This window comes from Pseudorca crassidens, chromosome 1 (assembly GCF_039906515.1).
Source record: "Pseudorca crassidens isolate mPseCra1 chromosome 1, mPseCra1.hap1, whole genome shotgun sequence".
Classification (NCBI taxonomy): Eukaryota; Metazoa; Chordata; class Mammalia; order Artiodactyla; family Delphinidae; genus Pseudorca; species Pseudorca crassidens.
The window spans coordinates 5,258,869-5,274,676 of NC_090296.1; the positions used below are offsets into that span (position 1 = coordinate 5,258,869).

The following is a 15,808-nucleotide window of genomic DNA, read 5'->3' on the forward strand; positions in this document are numbered from 1 at the left end:
TTCATTCGTTCCTCCCGCACGCTCCGCACTCATTCATTCACGCGCTCTGCCATTCATGCTCACGCAGGTTCATTCATTCCCTGCCCCGCCGCCATTCCCTCCCCGGTTCCCGTGCGCACGTGGCGCCCCGCGCCCCCAGTCCGGCCCCGCGGCCCCCGAGTGCGCCCCACCAGGGCGCTGCGGGGGGAGCCGCTGAATCAGCCGCGGCTGCGCGGGGCCGGGGCTGGCGAGGAGCCGGGCTGGGGGCGGGGGGCGGGCGCTCCCTGCGGGAAGCCGGGCGGGGTGGGGGAGCCCCGGCCGCGCCGGCTCCGGGCGCGCTCGGCCTCGGCGGGGAGGGCGCGGGCCGGGGGCGGCGGCAGCGGCGGGACCCGAGCGCGGCGGCGAGCGGCGTGGCTGCCCCGGGGCCATGTGGACGGGTGGCCGGCGGCCGGGCCGGCTCCGCCGGGCGGTGAGTACCTGCGAGCCGGGAGGGCAGGGCGCGGGCACGGGCGCGGAGGCGGGGCGGGCACCACCCACGCGGCAGGGCGGTCTCCGCGCGGCGCCGGAGGCGGCCCGCGTGCCCCCTCCCGCTAGGGGGGCGACGGTCCAGCGTCGTCTCCCCCGCCCGTGGCGCTCCCTCCGGTGCCGGTGCGCCGGGGCCCCAACAGGAACGCTTGCCCGGCCGCGGGGAGCACTCGCGGGGCGCGCTTGCGGGGCGGGGCGGGGCGGGGACTCGGCCTCAGCGCGCTGCCCTGCCCCCCACGCGGCCGGCCTCAGCACCTGGGCCCGAGTTGCCGCGTCTTCGCCCCCCAACACGTGCGTCCCTGCGGCGAAAGGGAGGGTGGGACGGGGGAGGGGGGCAGGGCGGGGCCTAGGGATCTGGGACCCTCCGCTGTGCCCGGTGGGTGGCCGCGGTGCAGGCAGGCCCCCTCCTGCCCGGGGTCAGGGCTCGGTGAGGCCGACCGCCTGGGAGAGGTCGAGGAGCCGGAAGGAGGCTGGACCAGGGGCTGGTTCACTGAGCGTTTGCAGCGCGTGGGCTTGCGCCGGCCCCAGACCCCCTCGGTGGTCTCATTCGGCACCTGCGGGGCAGGTGTTCCCCTTCTCCTCAGTAAGAAGCGAAGCCGCTGAGGCTCAGGGAGGGGAGGGCTCGCCCAGGGCCGCTCCACTGGAGCTTCCTCCCTCCCTGAACCCCAGCCCTGTTGGATGGGAATTGCTGCCCTAGCGTTTCCGCTTCCTGCCTGGTTTAGAGGTGTTTCCTTCCTTGTCTGGGCCCCACCCCATCCCCAGTGTGGTTCCTTTGGGGCAGGAACAGCGTGGGCGACATCCTGGAGCCTCCTGGACCAGCAGGATGGGAGCAGAGTAGGCACCCAGGAGTGAGCGGGGGTGGCAGAATGAGCTGTGCCTACAAAGGAGGAGCCCTGGATGGCCAAGGTCAGCCACAGACCTGGGCTGTGCAGACCGAAAGCTGACCAGGGGTCAAGGCCTTGGGGCCCCAGGCCAGCAGGACAGGGTCTCCATGGGCCTGGCTCCTATGGAGGCCCCAGTGCCCTAGATCTTTGGGGCCGGGGACAGGTCCTTGCCCTTCACCGGGCCCCAGTTCCCCTGCCCACTGCCTGCAGCAGAGCCCTCTGCACTCCCAGGGCCAGGGAGGACTGTGGAAGAAAGCCCCTTATACACTGTGGTGTGCCGTCCCAGCCATGCCGGGTGCGGCCCTGCCCGCTGGGGCAAGTGGCCCATGGAGGCGGCTCCGCTGGCATCTGTGACGCACAGGGCGGGAAGGCAGCAGCCTGGGCCCTGGCAGCGTCCCCGAAAACCCTTAATTTCCCCAAGTCTCACTATAATCAGGCCGGCACAGAAAAGCAGGCACAGTGGCAGATGCGGCTTCTTCCCGGCTGCTAAGCGCTGGCGCCGGGCGAGGGGAGGCTGCGCTGCTGCAGAGGGACCCTCCCGAGCTATTGTCTCATATTTATAGATTCCTGCGCTCGAGTTCCTCTTATCCTCAGAACCTGGAGCTGTTCGCACCTGGGATGCTGAGTGGGCAGGGCTAGGGGTGCCTAGAGCCTCAGTGGTGTGGGTCTGGCTTTCCATGCGCCGGGCGTGGGGAGTGGGTCGTTTCCGGGTCAGGGAGCGGAAGTGAGTCAAAGCAGTCTGGAAGGTGATCGATACCCCATCCTCTCTCAAAGACCCTTGGGTACAGGGTCTGGCCCCAGGTAGCTGCCACTTATTGAGCACCTACTACGTGCCAGGCCCGGTATAAACATCTTCACGCATCGTCTCCCCGGCAACACTTTGAAGTAGCACCCCTACTCCTGTAGGCACTTAAGGATGGTTAAGAATGAATGAATGAGAGGGGAGGAGGGCAGTCCGTGGATCCAGGGCTTGGTTGGAGATGGTTCACAATTTCCCAAATCCCAGGAGGCTCGTGAAGCCCAGGAGTGAGTAGGAGTTGAACAGGGGAGGGGTGGAGGAGCCTGAGAAGCACAGCCTGAGTCAAGGCCTGGGGGTGAGAGTGGGGCGTGCGAGGATCAGAGGAGGGTCAGTCCAGCTGGAGTGTGGAGGTCAAGGGCATGGCCATGGGTCGGCATGTGTGTGTGTGTGTGTGTGTGTGTGTGTGTGTGTGTGTGTGTGTGTCTCCTCCCCTCACAGCAGGTAAAGATCTCTGGAGACAAATCCAAGGGTGACCCCAGGCTCACTGTGTTGGCCTAGAATCACCCCCAGGGTCCCCTCCGGGTTCCCCCTCCTGCCGCAGAGCAGGTCACTAGCCTGGAGGAGAGGCCTGGATAGGAGTCTGGAGTCGCGGGTTCCAGTTCCTCCTCTGCTGTGTGACCTTGAGCAAGGCCCTGCCCCCTCTGGGGCTCACTGTCTGAGGCACAACACCTCTCTCGGTCAGAGGAGTGGCTTCCGTGACCCGAGAGCAGGCCCTCGATGGTAGCTGGTGGTGGGAAGAGCTGACCAGAGCTGTCTCTGTTGGTTCAATATTACAGGAATGAATGACTGAGTGAGCAAATAAATGAAGGAATTCTCCATCCCCCTAGCGCACTCTCCCCATGTACCCCTCTGCCCCTTTCATTGGGACCACTTAGGTGACTCTGATACAGACCTCACCTTTCAAGATCTCAGTCTACCGCCAGGAGACATGGACCTCGACTAGTGTGGCAGGTGTTAGGAGAGTGACGGGGACCTTCACTGTCCCCCCGCCCCCAGCCAGGAAGGGGACGCAGCAGTGGCTCCAGCCCCCAAAGGCCATGCGCCTGGAGGCTGCCACTGCAGCAACACGTGGATGCCAGGCTGGATGGATGGGGACTTGAATAATGTCAATAAGGGGATGGATGTAAGAACGGATGGGTGAATGGATGGGTACAGGAAGAGTGGATGGAGACATGCTTGAGGGTGGATCAGTGCACGAATAGACACACGTCAGTGGAGGTATGCAACCGTGGATGGACAGATGGATGTGTGGATACAAGATACAAATGACAAGGATGGATACATGGGTGAATGGGAGGCGGATGGCAGGTACAGGCACGGAAGGACGCACTGAGGCGTGAATGGGTACGTGCTAGCAGATGAATGGTTACGGGGATGGATGGGTGGAGCCTCTTTTCATGTAACCCCCCGTCCCTCCCGTTCCGTGATCCCATAGCAGGGAGGCTGCAGAGCTGGGGAGAGGGCAGGGGGCCATGAGGCCTCTCCAGTTATGCTGGAAGACATGCTCAGGGAACGATGAAGCCGCAGTATAGCCTTCTGTAAAGACAGGTGACCAGCGGGGACTCCTGCATGGAGCTCCTTGTCCCGGGAGACTTTCTGGAAGGTCTGGATGGCTCAAGTGCACCCCCCTTCTGAGGAACAAAGGCCGGGGCCAAATTCAGAGTGCAGGAATGACGGCACAGAGCATGAATGCTGGGGCTGTGGCCGCCCTCGAGGGTTCTGAGGCCAGCACAGAAATAACCAGAAGCAGAGGCAGGGTGATGAAAAGTGTGCAAATCCTCAGACCCGGAAAGTCCTCATCTATGAAAGCGGGGGATGGTAATAGGAACTTCTGCGCTGGCTTGAGGGAGGCTTGGAAGGTGACTGCGCTCTGTGGGTGTTGGCTGCAGTCCCTGGCCTGTGGCAGGCCATGGCTGTTTACCATTCAGCCCCCGAAGGCCGTGCCCTCCTCCATAAAATAGGGTAGCACGGCCCAGTTTGGGGGGTGCCGTGAGAATAAGTGAGGTGATGTTTGGAGCTCTTAGCGAATGCTCAGCCTGCCCTCCCCACCCCCCAGCCCCCGCTGCAGGGTCCCACCAGTGCCCTGTGGCCGGGTTTTCCTGTTCCAGCCCCAGGAGGCAACCAGGAGCTGGGTCCCTCCTCCTTCGGAGCTCACAGACACCAGCTTCCCATCCTTGGGAGCAGGGTGGGTCTGGGTGGTAGAGGAGGGACTGAGGGGGTCCAGGAGTGAAACAGGGCATGAGTGCCTGACCTCTGGGGGTCCCATCCTGGGTCTGCCGCCTCCAAGCCACGTGACCTCAGACAAGTCACCTGCCCCCCGTGAGAGGCTGCTCCTTTAAGCATAAGACAGTTCACGGCTGTCCCCCCTCACAGGACTGGGTGAGGATCTGGGCGATGGTGTGGAGCTTGGCACACAGTAGGGGCTCAGGAAGCGGGGCTGGAGCAGATGAGTCAAGAGGCAGGGGAGCCGGAAGCCCTTTCAGGAGAGGCAGCCCGGGCTGCTAAGAGGTGAGCAGGCCCAGGCTGCGAGCCGTGGCAGCCGACAGCATCCTCCGGGGCCTCGGGCCCAGGCGGCGGACAGCCAGGGGGTTGTTATGACAACAGGAACTTGTCTGATACAGCCAGCAACTCTGGGAGAGGCTCAGAGGACCGGCTGGCCAGGGCCCCCAGCACATTCCTGTGACCGCACATAGTAAGGGAATGGCCAACTTAGAGCCCTGGGCTGATGGGTTCTGAGGTCCCACGAGATGCCAGGCTCTGTGCTGAAGACACCCAGCGCGCTCTCTGCACTCTCACTACATCACTGCCCGGGGCGGGGTACTGCTGTGTCCCCACGTGGCAATGAGGAGGGGACGTGACTTGCCCAGGATCAGTTGGGGTGTTGGAGGTAGATTTGACCTTGGACCTGCCGGCCTCCAAGTTCAGTTCCCACTAGTAATGGAGCAGGGCTGGATGACTGCTGCGGGGGAGGGGGGTGTCCATGCGTAAAGGGGTGGCCTTCCAGGGCCTGCAGCAGTGGCTGGGAGCACTGTGGCCTTCCAAAGAGCCTGAGACCCCTGACTCCCCACGTTCTCCTGCCCAGTGCCCAGCCCAGAGGAGGCCCACACCAGGCTGGGGATGCCTGTGAAGAGAGAGTCGGACCTGGGGTGCCTTCACTTACTCATTCATTCGAGAACTACTTGTTGAGTGCCCCCTATGTGCCTGGCCCTGTGCAGGGAGCTGGGGTAGAGTAGAGCTTACATTCTAGGGGGATACAGATAATAAACAAATAATTGCAATGTCGATTACAGGTAGGGGTCATGTTAAGAAGAGCAGGGGTTATGAGAGGCTGCTGCAGGGGTGCCTGATCTGATCTGGGGCTAGTCCAGATCAGACCAGGTGTGAATGGGTACATGCTAGCATCATGTACTTTCAGGGCCCCAGTTCAATAGCCTGGGGACAGGCTGTTGAACTGGGGCCAGGAAGGTGACAGGCTATTGAACTGGGGCCCTGAAAGTTAGCTGGGAGTTAGATGATGAGAGGGAACAGCAAGTGCAAAGGCCCTGAGGCCAGAGAGAGCTTGGCACATCCAGGAACTAGACGGAAGTTCCTGGAGTGGTCTGTGGGGGAGGGTAGAAAAGACACTGGGGCCTTGCAGGGCGTATGAATGTGTGATGTTGTCTGGTTATCTGGTCTGTGATTTTAAAAGTTCACACTGGCTCGTTTGTGGGGTGGGCCAAGCTGGGGTCAGGGACCCCAGGGAGGGGTGACTATAGGTGTTCGGATGAAACATGGTGGCACCTGGGACCAGCAAGGTGATGCTGAGGATGGAGGGAGGTGGCCAGGTGTGAGAAAGGCTGAATCAGGGCCTGGCGGCTAGGGGTGCAGTGGGGGAGAGGGGGAGAGGGAGAGGGGGAGGGCAGGTCCAGGCGGCTTGCATCCCTGTCGTGGGCAGGTGAGCTCATGAAGCTCTTCACACATTTAGTCACAGGTGCTGTGAGGCGCCCAGAGAGGTGTCCAGCCGAGCTCAGAAAAGAAGGGTCCCCAGCACTTGATGTGAGGCGCCTCGGCACTGCCACATGGGCAGAGGCCCCAGGTACACAGCCGTGAGCAGGCAGTGCCAAAGAGAGCCTAGGCCATCCTCCAAGCAGCACCAGAAGCCAGGGCTGGGGATCATGGCCAAGAGCCTGGGGCTGCCGCCCCCTAGCGAGCCTTCCTTTGACTCATGCAGCTGCATCCCAGGAGTTCTGCGTGGACCCCTGGCTTCCTGAGATGCCAGGGATCTGTGTGTCTCCCTTCACGCAAAGGAGCAAGGGCTCTGGCCCTTCTCTGGGGTATTCTTCCCCACCTCACTCCCCATCTAACTGCACCCTGGGCCCCCATGTGCCAAAGGCTCTTGCCTCGTAGCGCTGTCAACCATGGTTCCTAACCTTATCCCCTGTGTATCAGTGAGGAATTGCACACAGCTGCTAGTAACAGGGACTGGAAATAACCATGGCTTAAATAAGACAGGGGGTTATTTCTGTCAAGTTAAGGCAGTGCCAGAGGCAGGTGGTCCCGGGCTAGTGTGATGACTCAGTGGTCATCAGGAACCCAGGTTCTTTTTTGTCTTTCTGTTCCTCCAGCCTTTATATATGGCTTCCGCCTCAAGTTTGCCTCGCAGTGCGAAACAGCTGCAGTAGCTCCGACCATCACTTCCATGTTCTAGATAAGAAGCAGGAGGGTTTGGGAGTGGGAGCAAAAAGGGCACAGCCAAGCTTTCTGATCCCTTTTAAGGAGCAGTCACACCCAGTAATTTCTGTTTATATCTCATTGGCTACCCCTGGCTGCAGAGGAGCCTGGGAAATGCAGTCTTTTAGTTGGGTATCTTGCCTCCCAGAATAAAAGGAGGGTTCTTCACTAAGGAAGAGTGGGAGGACAGTGGGCAGCCAGCAGTCTCCACCACACCCTCCCATTCTGCCAGATGGTTGCGGTTCTAATTTCCCCTCCTTCAGGCCCCATATTCACCCATGTCCCTGCACCCAACCCCACACCTGGCAGAGATGAGGAGACGTGGGGAGTGCAGGGTGTGAGGCCCAGCCCAGGGCTTCCCCCCGCCCCCCGGCACACAGCAGGTGCTCATTCAGTGCAGGCTGCCTCCCCAGGCAGATGAAGAGCCCAGGACATGACCTTCCCTTCTCTAGCACTTTCTAAGCCCTGGAGTCCAGCTCCTATTTACTGAGAATCAATTTAGGGGGCGGGAGGCCCCCTGCCACGTGCTCTCTGGATCGATGGGGGCGAGCGTTCAGCTGATCACTCTGGCCAGTGAGGGACGGGTGGCCCTGCCGCCGCCCCCCACAGAGGGCAAAGGGGTCCCAGCCACGTGGGAGGAGAGAAGTAGGTGTCAGTGAGGTACTTGGAGAGGCTTGGCCTTGGACTGCCCAAGGAGGATGCTCTCAGGGGCCGGCTTCCAGGCACGGGGCTCTGACCCCGGCAGCCGCAGACAGGATGGCCACGGCTCCCTTGTGGAGCCTAGGGCTGAAGCCCCCAGGAAGGAGGTCTGCAGAGAGGACCTTCAAAGCTGCAGACTGAGCCCCAGCTCAGGTCAGAACCCCAAGGGCCCACCATCTCACCCCAGCTGGCTGAAACAGCCTGGCCAGGAGGAGACAAATGCATCACCTGGCCTGCTGTCCATCCCGGAGCCCCTGGGCACTGGCAGCAGGGCTGCCACCGGCCCTCTCGCCCGGCTGAGCCGCCGACAGGAGGCCAGGCTGCCCTTCTCCAGATTCCTGGATGAGGTCGCCGTGCGTGTTCTGGACCCCGGGACCCTGGAGGCCTTCCGGGGCCCCAGAGGCCGCAGCCCGGAGCCCTCCCCAGGCGAGGAAGACCCAGGCCTGGCCCGGGAGCCCCTCGCAGGATCTGCAGCCCCAGAGAAGACCCTGGCCCTGAGCCCCCAGCTGTCCTCGGAGGTGGCCCCGGAGGCTGCAAGCAGAGGGGGGCCGGGCCGGGCCACGGAGACTCGCGTGGGCGGCGGCAAGCATGGAGGCCCAGCTGCTTCCCCCCAGAGGCCTCCAAGCCTGGTGAGTCTCAGCCCTCGCCCATCCCCTAGGGGGCAGCTGGAGAGAGGTCTGCTGGGGCCCCTTCCCTTCTCCTTGATGGGCCATTTCCTCACAAGTTCTGGCTGACCCCCTCCGAGTTCCCTCATCACCCCTCTTTCATAATCACTGTAACGGGAAAGACCTTAAGCACCCGAAGAATGCAGCTCTAGGATGAAATTTCTGGCTTTGGGGCAGGCAGGCTATTTCTGGAGTACGCACGAGTAAACAATGATAACAATAATATCACACCCCCAGTGGCAGAGACCTTGGTGTTTCACCACGGGATTTTATATGATGATTCTTTTGAAGTTTTGAACCTCAGACACGTCCACGTGAGGTCGGATGTCACAGTCCTGTCAGGCAGACGGGTGGGTCCACATCCTTCCTAGCTGCCCATTTTATGGAGTTGGAAAACTGAGGCTCTGAGTTGCCCCGGGGCCCCTGGGGAGTCTGGGCTTGGACTGAGGTCTTCGAATCTAAGTAGCACATCATCACCCCCCACACACACACACTTCAGCCTCAGACAGGTGGGAAGAAGGACTCGGTGAGACCTGCTCGGCCGTCCTGGGGGATCGGGTCGTGCAGGTGTCAGGATGACGGCACCCCACCTCGCTGCTAGCCTTCGTCTCCCAAACCACCTGTGTCCCCAGGGACCAGGGCGGGTCCTTATGGGCTGTTGAGGGCCTTGTCCTGGCCACAGGCTCGAGGTGGGGCTGCAGGGCCAGGTGGTGGAGATCTCGTCCCGGCCCCTCCCGGAATGGCCGCCCTGCACGGAGGGGTTCTTTTAAAAATAAAATCCTGGGCGGTAGCAGAGAGCTGATGCTTGCCTAGTGCTTACCAGAGTTGTTCTAACTCTCCATCCCTGTGCACCCCCAGCGGGTCGGTGTCATCCTTGTGCTGCAGAACTACTGCGCACTGGGAGGCGACAGGCGAGGGGAGGTCACGGGAGGAGCCGGGGCTGGACACAGGCCGTCTCACCTCCCCCTCTGCACCTACGCTTCTCCGCGTCACTTGCCTCCAATGACCTGACCTGCCTTTCTCCAGGGAGAGCCAGGGAGCAGCGTGGCTGGAGGGGAGCGCTGGGTATTTGAAGACCACCAGCCCTTCCTCTGGGGTCTGCTGGGCCAAGTGCAGCCGGGGAGTTCTCAGCTCAGGGGGACCCAGCTCAAGGATCTGGGCAGGTTGCCCACCCACTCGGGGCCTCGGTTTCCCCGGCTGTGGAAAAGCGGTCATGGTCACGAGTTTTCTTTCGCCTTGTCACGGGGAAAGCATCCAGCAGGCACCCAGTAAGGATCGTGTCCCCGGCCTCCTCCACGCGGACCTGGCCATCCGGGACCTCCCCACCCTCCGCTCTAGGCTCTGCACACCATGCAGACCTCATTCCAGGGACCACTGGGTCCGGGGGAGCCCCGTGATGCTCAGGCCTCTGGAAGATTCTGTCTGAAGGCAGCACAGGGCCTCGGGGACCTGTCGGGGTCCTGCAGCAGGTGCTGGGGGGCAGGGCTCTGTCCTGGGTCCTGGCCAGCATGTCCTTCCCAAGGAGCTGGTGTTGGCTCCTTGAAGCGGGAGGTGGCCATCAGCCCCCAGCCCAGCCCAGCCCAGCCCAGCCCAGCGTCATATGTGGTCAGCTCCGGCCTCGCGCCGAATACTCCAAACAGGCCAGTGAGAGAGATACTAGGATCTGGCCCATTTCTCAGACCAGGAACTGAGGCTCAGCGAGCAGGGCCCGGCAGGGTCCTGGCTGGGCTGTGCCCCAGCTCAGGGAACCCGGACAAGCCGCATCCCCCAGTGTCTTCGTGTGTGTGGCCAGTGGAGGTGCCTGGCGCACGACAGGAATCCCGTCCCTGGGACGATGGTGGCCGTGAAGGTGATGATGACGGTCCCTCTACCTAGCCTGGACAGGCTTGTGTCCTCGGAACAGTTCCCAGGGTGAAGGTGGGGCTCCGGGAAGGTAGGGAGACCCCGGGCTCCAGGCAGCAGTCTGAAAGCCCTTTCTGGAGGACAGTGCCTGGAGCCGCGCCGTCAGCCAGTTCAGGGAGGAAGTGGCAGAGCAGGCAAGGGTGGGGGAAGGCCTCTGCCCCGCCTGGCGGCACGGTCGTGGGGGACTCTGGTCCGCCCCTTCACTGTCCAGCAAACAAGAAGCCACTGTGGAAGGTCTCCGGGACCTCCAGCCGTCACTGTCACAGACCTGGTACCAAGGCTCACTCGTACTACAGTGTGAATGACTGAAGCCAGGTGTTTCCTGAGAACAAAACGGGCGGAAGAGAGCAGAAAGCACAGGCCGGGGTCAAGGAAGGAGAGGCGGGCTGGCGACCCTGAAGTGGCCTTAGTGATGTTGTGACAAGACCCAGACGCCAGGCCTGGAACTCCCCAGGGCTGTGTTTGGATCCGGCCTGAGGGGCTTTCCCACCGTGAGACCTCACGAGCGAGCCCCCTCCACCCTCTGGGCCTCAGGCTCCCCGTCTGTAGGGCCAGCGTAAGGTGTGATGGCGCCTCTCCCCGGTGGGGGACCCCCAAGGTGCTTCTGGAGGGGGCAGCTGCTTCCCTGCTCCCCAACTGTTGCCATGTGGGAATGTGGGCCGGAGTTGCCAGATCTTCCAAAATTTCAGTAGAAGCCAAAAATACGGATTTTAAAATGTAAACTCTCCCAATTTTTAAATGTTGGCTCAAACGTTTAAAAAAAAAAAATTAAAACCCTCTCGCAGGCCAAATACAACATGCCGGCGGGCCCGATTTAGCTCAGCGGGCCAGTTTGCTGCCGCGGGCCTAGTCCGTCTGTACCGGCGCACGGCTGGGAAGCTGAGGCCCTGCCCAGGCCACGCAGAGAAGCTTGGGGCCCGGCCGGGGGGATGGGACGAGGCACCTCTCAGCCCGCAGCAAGGTCCTCCAGAATCCCCAGGGGAAGGACGTTCTTGGCCCCATCTGGGGACAGCCCCAAGCCAAGGTATGGGTTCAAGTCCCCAACTTGCTGAGTGACCTTGGGCCAGCGCTCGCCCCTTTCCCATCCACGTGTGCTCACCTTGGTATTCCGACTAAGGTATCGGGATGACCCACTGTGTGCCCAGCGCAGCGAGCCTTGCGGGGGATGCTGAGGGACCCGAGGCTGGCTTCTCACCCATGACACAGTCTGTGACACCGCCTCTCCCCTCCTACCTCCCCGCCTGCCCCTCCCCCTCTCTGAACCCTCGCCTGGCAGAGCCCCTCCTCTTCCCCATCTACGCTCACTCCCTTGGCGACCTCATCCAGTTTCTGAGCCTAATTGCTGTCTCCATGCTGGCCACTCCCAGATTCACATCTCCTGGACCCTCCTCTGAACTCCAAACCCCAGTCCCCACCCTCTTGTCCGTATCCCTGCTGGGATGTCTGGACCCGAACCCTGAGCTTCTCCCCAGCCCCCTTCAAGCTGCTCAGGCCAAAACCCATGGCCTCATCTTTGGCAATTCTTCCTTCCACCCCCTTCTCTAGTCTGTCAGGGCATCTGAGTGCCTCTCCCGCCTCCACCCTGGTCCCCACTGGATTTGTATAGGTGCCTGCAGCTGGACTCCTTGGGCCCTGCCCTCACCCCTCAGTGCGTCCTCCGCACAGCAGCCCGAGGGGCCCCCAACTCAACCTCTGCTCCCCACTGGTGACCGGACGCTTCCTGAACTCAGGGCAGGACGGGCACTGCGCTGATGCCCCGAGCCTCCCCGCTGTGGGAATCTCAGCAGCGTGAGAGCAGAGAAGGTCCTCTAGTTTAGTCTGTTCACTGCTGAGTCCCCTAGAACAGGGCACACGGTGAACGTTTGTTGAGTGAATGCAAGAAGGCAAGGAGTGATGTAAAACCTCTGAGAAGAGGGTCCACCCTGAGTGATGACGTCTGAAGTCTGGCTCGGGAGTGGCTGCAGCCCTTCACCAGCCCTGCCCCCAAGACAGGCCCATCCGCATGCGTGGCCACCGTGTCACTCACAGCGTCCTTTGAAGACCTTCCATCCTCCCTAGATGAGGGAGTGAGCTCGGAGAGGTTGAGAGTTTTGCCCAAGTTCACATAGCTGCATAGGAAGCCCAAGTCTCCGTCAGTGGGAGGTGGGTGGCCGCTGCCTGGGCCACATCTGGGATTTGGTCCCCCCCCATCTCTGCCCTCTGTACTCTTCGGCTCGTTTCCTCCCCTTGAGAAGAGGGTGAGAGAACAGGGTCAGGAAGAAACCAAGGAAGCTGGAGCTCAGAGTAGATCTAAGGAGGGCCCAGGGGACCCATCACAGGCCCTGAGGGAGGGCAGGGACTCGCTCAGGGTCACAGGGTGAGTCGGAGGCAGAGGGGAGGCCTCAGCACCCAGCAGACCCCTCCCTGACCTGGACCCGCTTTCCTTCGCGCGACAGTTTCCAGGCATCACAAGATTTGGGTGGGAAAGGGCAGCAACACACCCGGGCCAGATGGTCCAGTAGAGAGGGTTCACACATCTGCTCGTGGGGGCCAGTGTGGGACTGACCCCCATCAGCAGAGGGGTTCCCTGGGCAGGGCTCTGTGCAGGTGTGTGTGTGCTGGGTACCAAGCGGGCTCAGGTGCCCCCAACGTGGGGGTGGGCTTGGGGGAGGGGATGGGACGACGGGTGAGTGACAGGGACCGTGAGAGCAGACCAGAGGCTGCTCGAGGTGGAGAGCAGATGCCACTGGCTGGGGATTAAGAGCGATCGCATTCATTCAGGCGTCACCAACGGCTCATCAGAGGCCTCTGCAACAGGCCCTAGTGATGGAGACACCGTGGCTGAAGCAGAGGGGCCCTGCTCTCGGGGATGTCTCTTGTAGTGCAGGTGCAGGGGCGAGGGCAGGCAAATGGACACAGAGGATGCGTCCAAAGGGACAGGGCGTGATGAGAAATCATTTGGTGGGAGAGAGGAGCTACTTTAGGTGGGTAGTCAGAGAAGGAAAGATCCAGGCAGAGGGAAGGAAGTGCAAAGGCCCTGAGGCAGGAGTGAGCTGGGTGAGCTTGGGACCAGCAAAGTGGCCAGTGTGGCCAATGTGTGCCAAGTGAAGGGCAGGTGGTGGGGGTGTGGTCAGAGGGTTAGGCCGGGCCCAGTCAGTATTTACCGACCCCTCGTTGAGGCTTGACTTGTGACGCAGAGTCGCCTCCCTCCATTGCCCTTGGGAGCACCTACTGTGTGCATCAGTCACGTGCCCAGGTGCCACCGGGAGGATGGCCGCTCGGGAAGCTGCCCCAACCCTCCACGCTTCTGCACCCAACCTGCAGGGGTTTGCGTCTTGGAGCCTCTGTTTTTGCATCTGTAAAATGGGGGTTGTAAGACCCACCTCGCAAGTCACGATGGGGATTAAACTGGATTGATTTCCTTAACGGCCAAAGGCTGCGCTGGCTGTACAGCAGGCAACTAAGGGTGGAGGGGCCTGTCTCTGGCCCTCGGGAAGCTCAGAGTCTCTCAGGGAATAGGGAAAGGAGGGAGGTGGTGGGGCCATGGTGGTCGGCAGGGAGCTCAGAATATGGCTCGGGGTGAAGGAGGGTGAGCATTCGGGGCGGCAGGGGCCAGCCAGCAAAGGCATGGAGGAAGACGTAGCAGGTGGGCTGAGGCAGGGATGCATGGTGTGGTCCGGTTTAGCCAACAAGTGGGGCTTGTGTGAGGCTTGTGTGAAATAAAGATGGCCACTGGGCTGGACCACCTAGAAGAGACAAGAGGAGAGTCTAGGACAGACAGTGACAATGTCACAGGTGTGTCGCAGGAATAGGCGTGGGGCTGTGAGTATGGGGTGAACCAGAGGGACAGCGCCCAGGGCAGGGATGAACTCTCCCTCTGAGGGCACCCAGAGTGCCAGCCTGTGTTCCTACCTGTATCAGGAGAGCACTGGGACCCCACTTGCCTGTGGTCCCTGGAGGGGCCAGATGGGACCTTGAGGGTATTTCCTGCCCCATCATTTCACACTGGGGACCCTAGACATCTCAAGGTCCCTCATAGTCATGGTCTCCACCAGCCCCGGCCCCCCTTCTATAATGGAGGCACCACCTCTGGTCTGAGACCCACGCAGACCCATTCTCCTCCACCCAGCCCAACAGGCAGGCCTCAGCTAACCTCAGGTGACTCTGGGCAAGCCACTTCATGCTCTGGCCCAGGTGTCCTCATCCAAAAGAGGGGCATGTCAGGAATATCCCCAAATCTTGTGATTAGGATTTGCAGAGTCAAGACTCAAACGTGGTTCTCTGGCCCCAATACTAAGACCATTGCCAAAGGCATAGCCCCTCCGCACAGGGCCAGCCACACACAGCTGTGACTGCACTTTGCACATACACCCAGAGCTTCACGCACAGCTCCCACCCCCTGGGTGAGGTGCTGGGCTAGCCCCGGGACACAGCTGGGAAAGACACAGGCCCTGCCCCAGGGAGTACAAAACTGGTGTGGAGGCCAAACCCAACTACTCCGCTGGGCCTCCATCATGGAGGGCTGACTGGAGGAAGCGGCCTTTAAGGGTGAGGGCGGTGGTGACCACACAGTCACTGGGTCTGGGGAGACTGCGTGGTAGGATCAGAGCCAGGCTTCAGGGTCTGGATTAGCAGTGTGAAGGCAGGGGCTGCTGAGGTGCTGCGGCTGGACCCCCCCCTCCCATTCCCTGTCAGCCTTCTGCCCCTCCCACCCCCCTCCCTCCCTCCCACCCCACCCCCTGCCACCAGGGCGACTCAGCAGCCTCTCCTAGAGTCCCTTCTTGGGGAAGAAATTCCCAGACAGGCCTTTTAGAAGAGCTGAAACATTCAATATAAATAATAAATGTGAGATTTTTATAATTAAATTTTAATACATTCTTATTAATTTTAGACAAACTCCCTGGCAGGTCATTCACTGTGAGTGACTGAGGCAACTGGAGGCATCTGAGGGGTGTCCCCAGGCTTTGGGTGGGAAAGGTCTCTGAGGAATGGGGTCCAGGCCCGGCTGGGCTCTGTCTCTGAGCTTCGCTCTCCTTATGCGTAAAATGCGAGTGACTGCTTCCCTGAGGAAGAGCCGGACAGTGCGGTGAACGCAGGGCTGCTGGGCGGTGGTGTCCTTATTATCTCTGCCGTTCTGCTGTGAGTGGACACTCCCGGGAGGCGAGCCGCGGTTTCATTTCTCAACCATTAGCCCCTGAGGGCAGGGCTCGCCTCATTTGCTGCCGCCTCCGAACCGCAAGAACCAAGCCCAGAGCTAATGAATGAGCGAGACACCGTGGGTGGATGATGGAACACTTGGACTTTGGGGCTTGGGGCTGACCCTCGCAGCGCAGGGCTCCTCCCACCCTGCGTTGGCGGGGTGGAAGCCAGGCCTGCTGGGTGCTGGGGGTGCCCTGGTGAAGGGACCGGGCTCCTGCCTGGAACTCACAGCCAGAAGGGAAGAGGCAGGAAAGACACGCCAGAGAGGTGTAGGATTCAAGCATGCATTATCCGTGTTTATTGAGCGCCTGCTGTATGCTGGGATCTAGTGTGCTGAGCGCGGTGATGGGAACCTGGGAAAGGTGGGCCTGGGTACATAGGGGGCGTCGGGGAGATGCTGGCCAATCGGCCAGCTCTTTGTCTTGGGGGAGGAGGGTATATAGAGGGGTCTGGGCTCGTGGTCTCCG

General features: G+C 61.4%; 1 protein-coding gene across 3 annotated transcripts in view; it reads left to right on the forward strand.

The window, feature by feature from the left end:
• The first annotated feature begins 322 nt into the window (after nucleotides 1-322).
• BEGAIN (brain enriched guanylate kinase associated) overlaps nucleotides 323-15,808 on the forward strand; it is a 44,007-nt gene continuing 28,521 nt past the window's right edge. Inside the window, exon 1 of one of the 3 annotated variants that reach the window (XM_067725675.1) lies at nucleotides 323-448. In XM_067725675.1, the coding sequence (XP_067581776.1) occupies nucleotides 407-448 (42 nt within the window). In that variant the 5' untranslated portion in view covers nucleotides 323-406. The remainder of the gene's footprint in view (nucleotides 449-15,808) is intronic. The other 2 variants (XM_067725664.1, XM_067725655.1) reach the window with 2 other exon arrangements.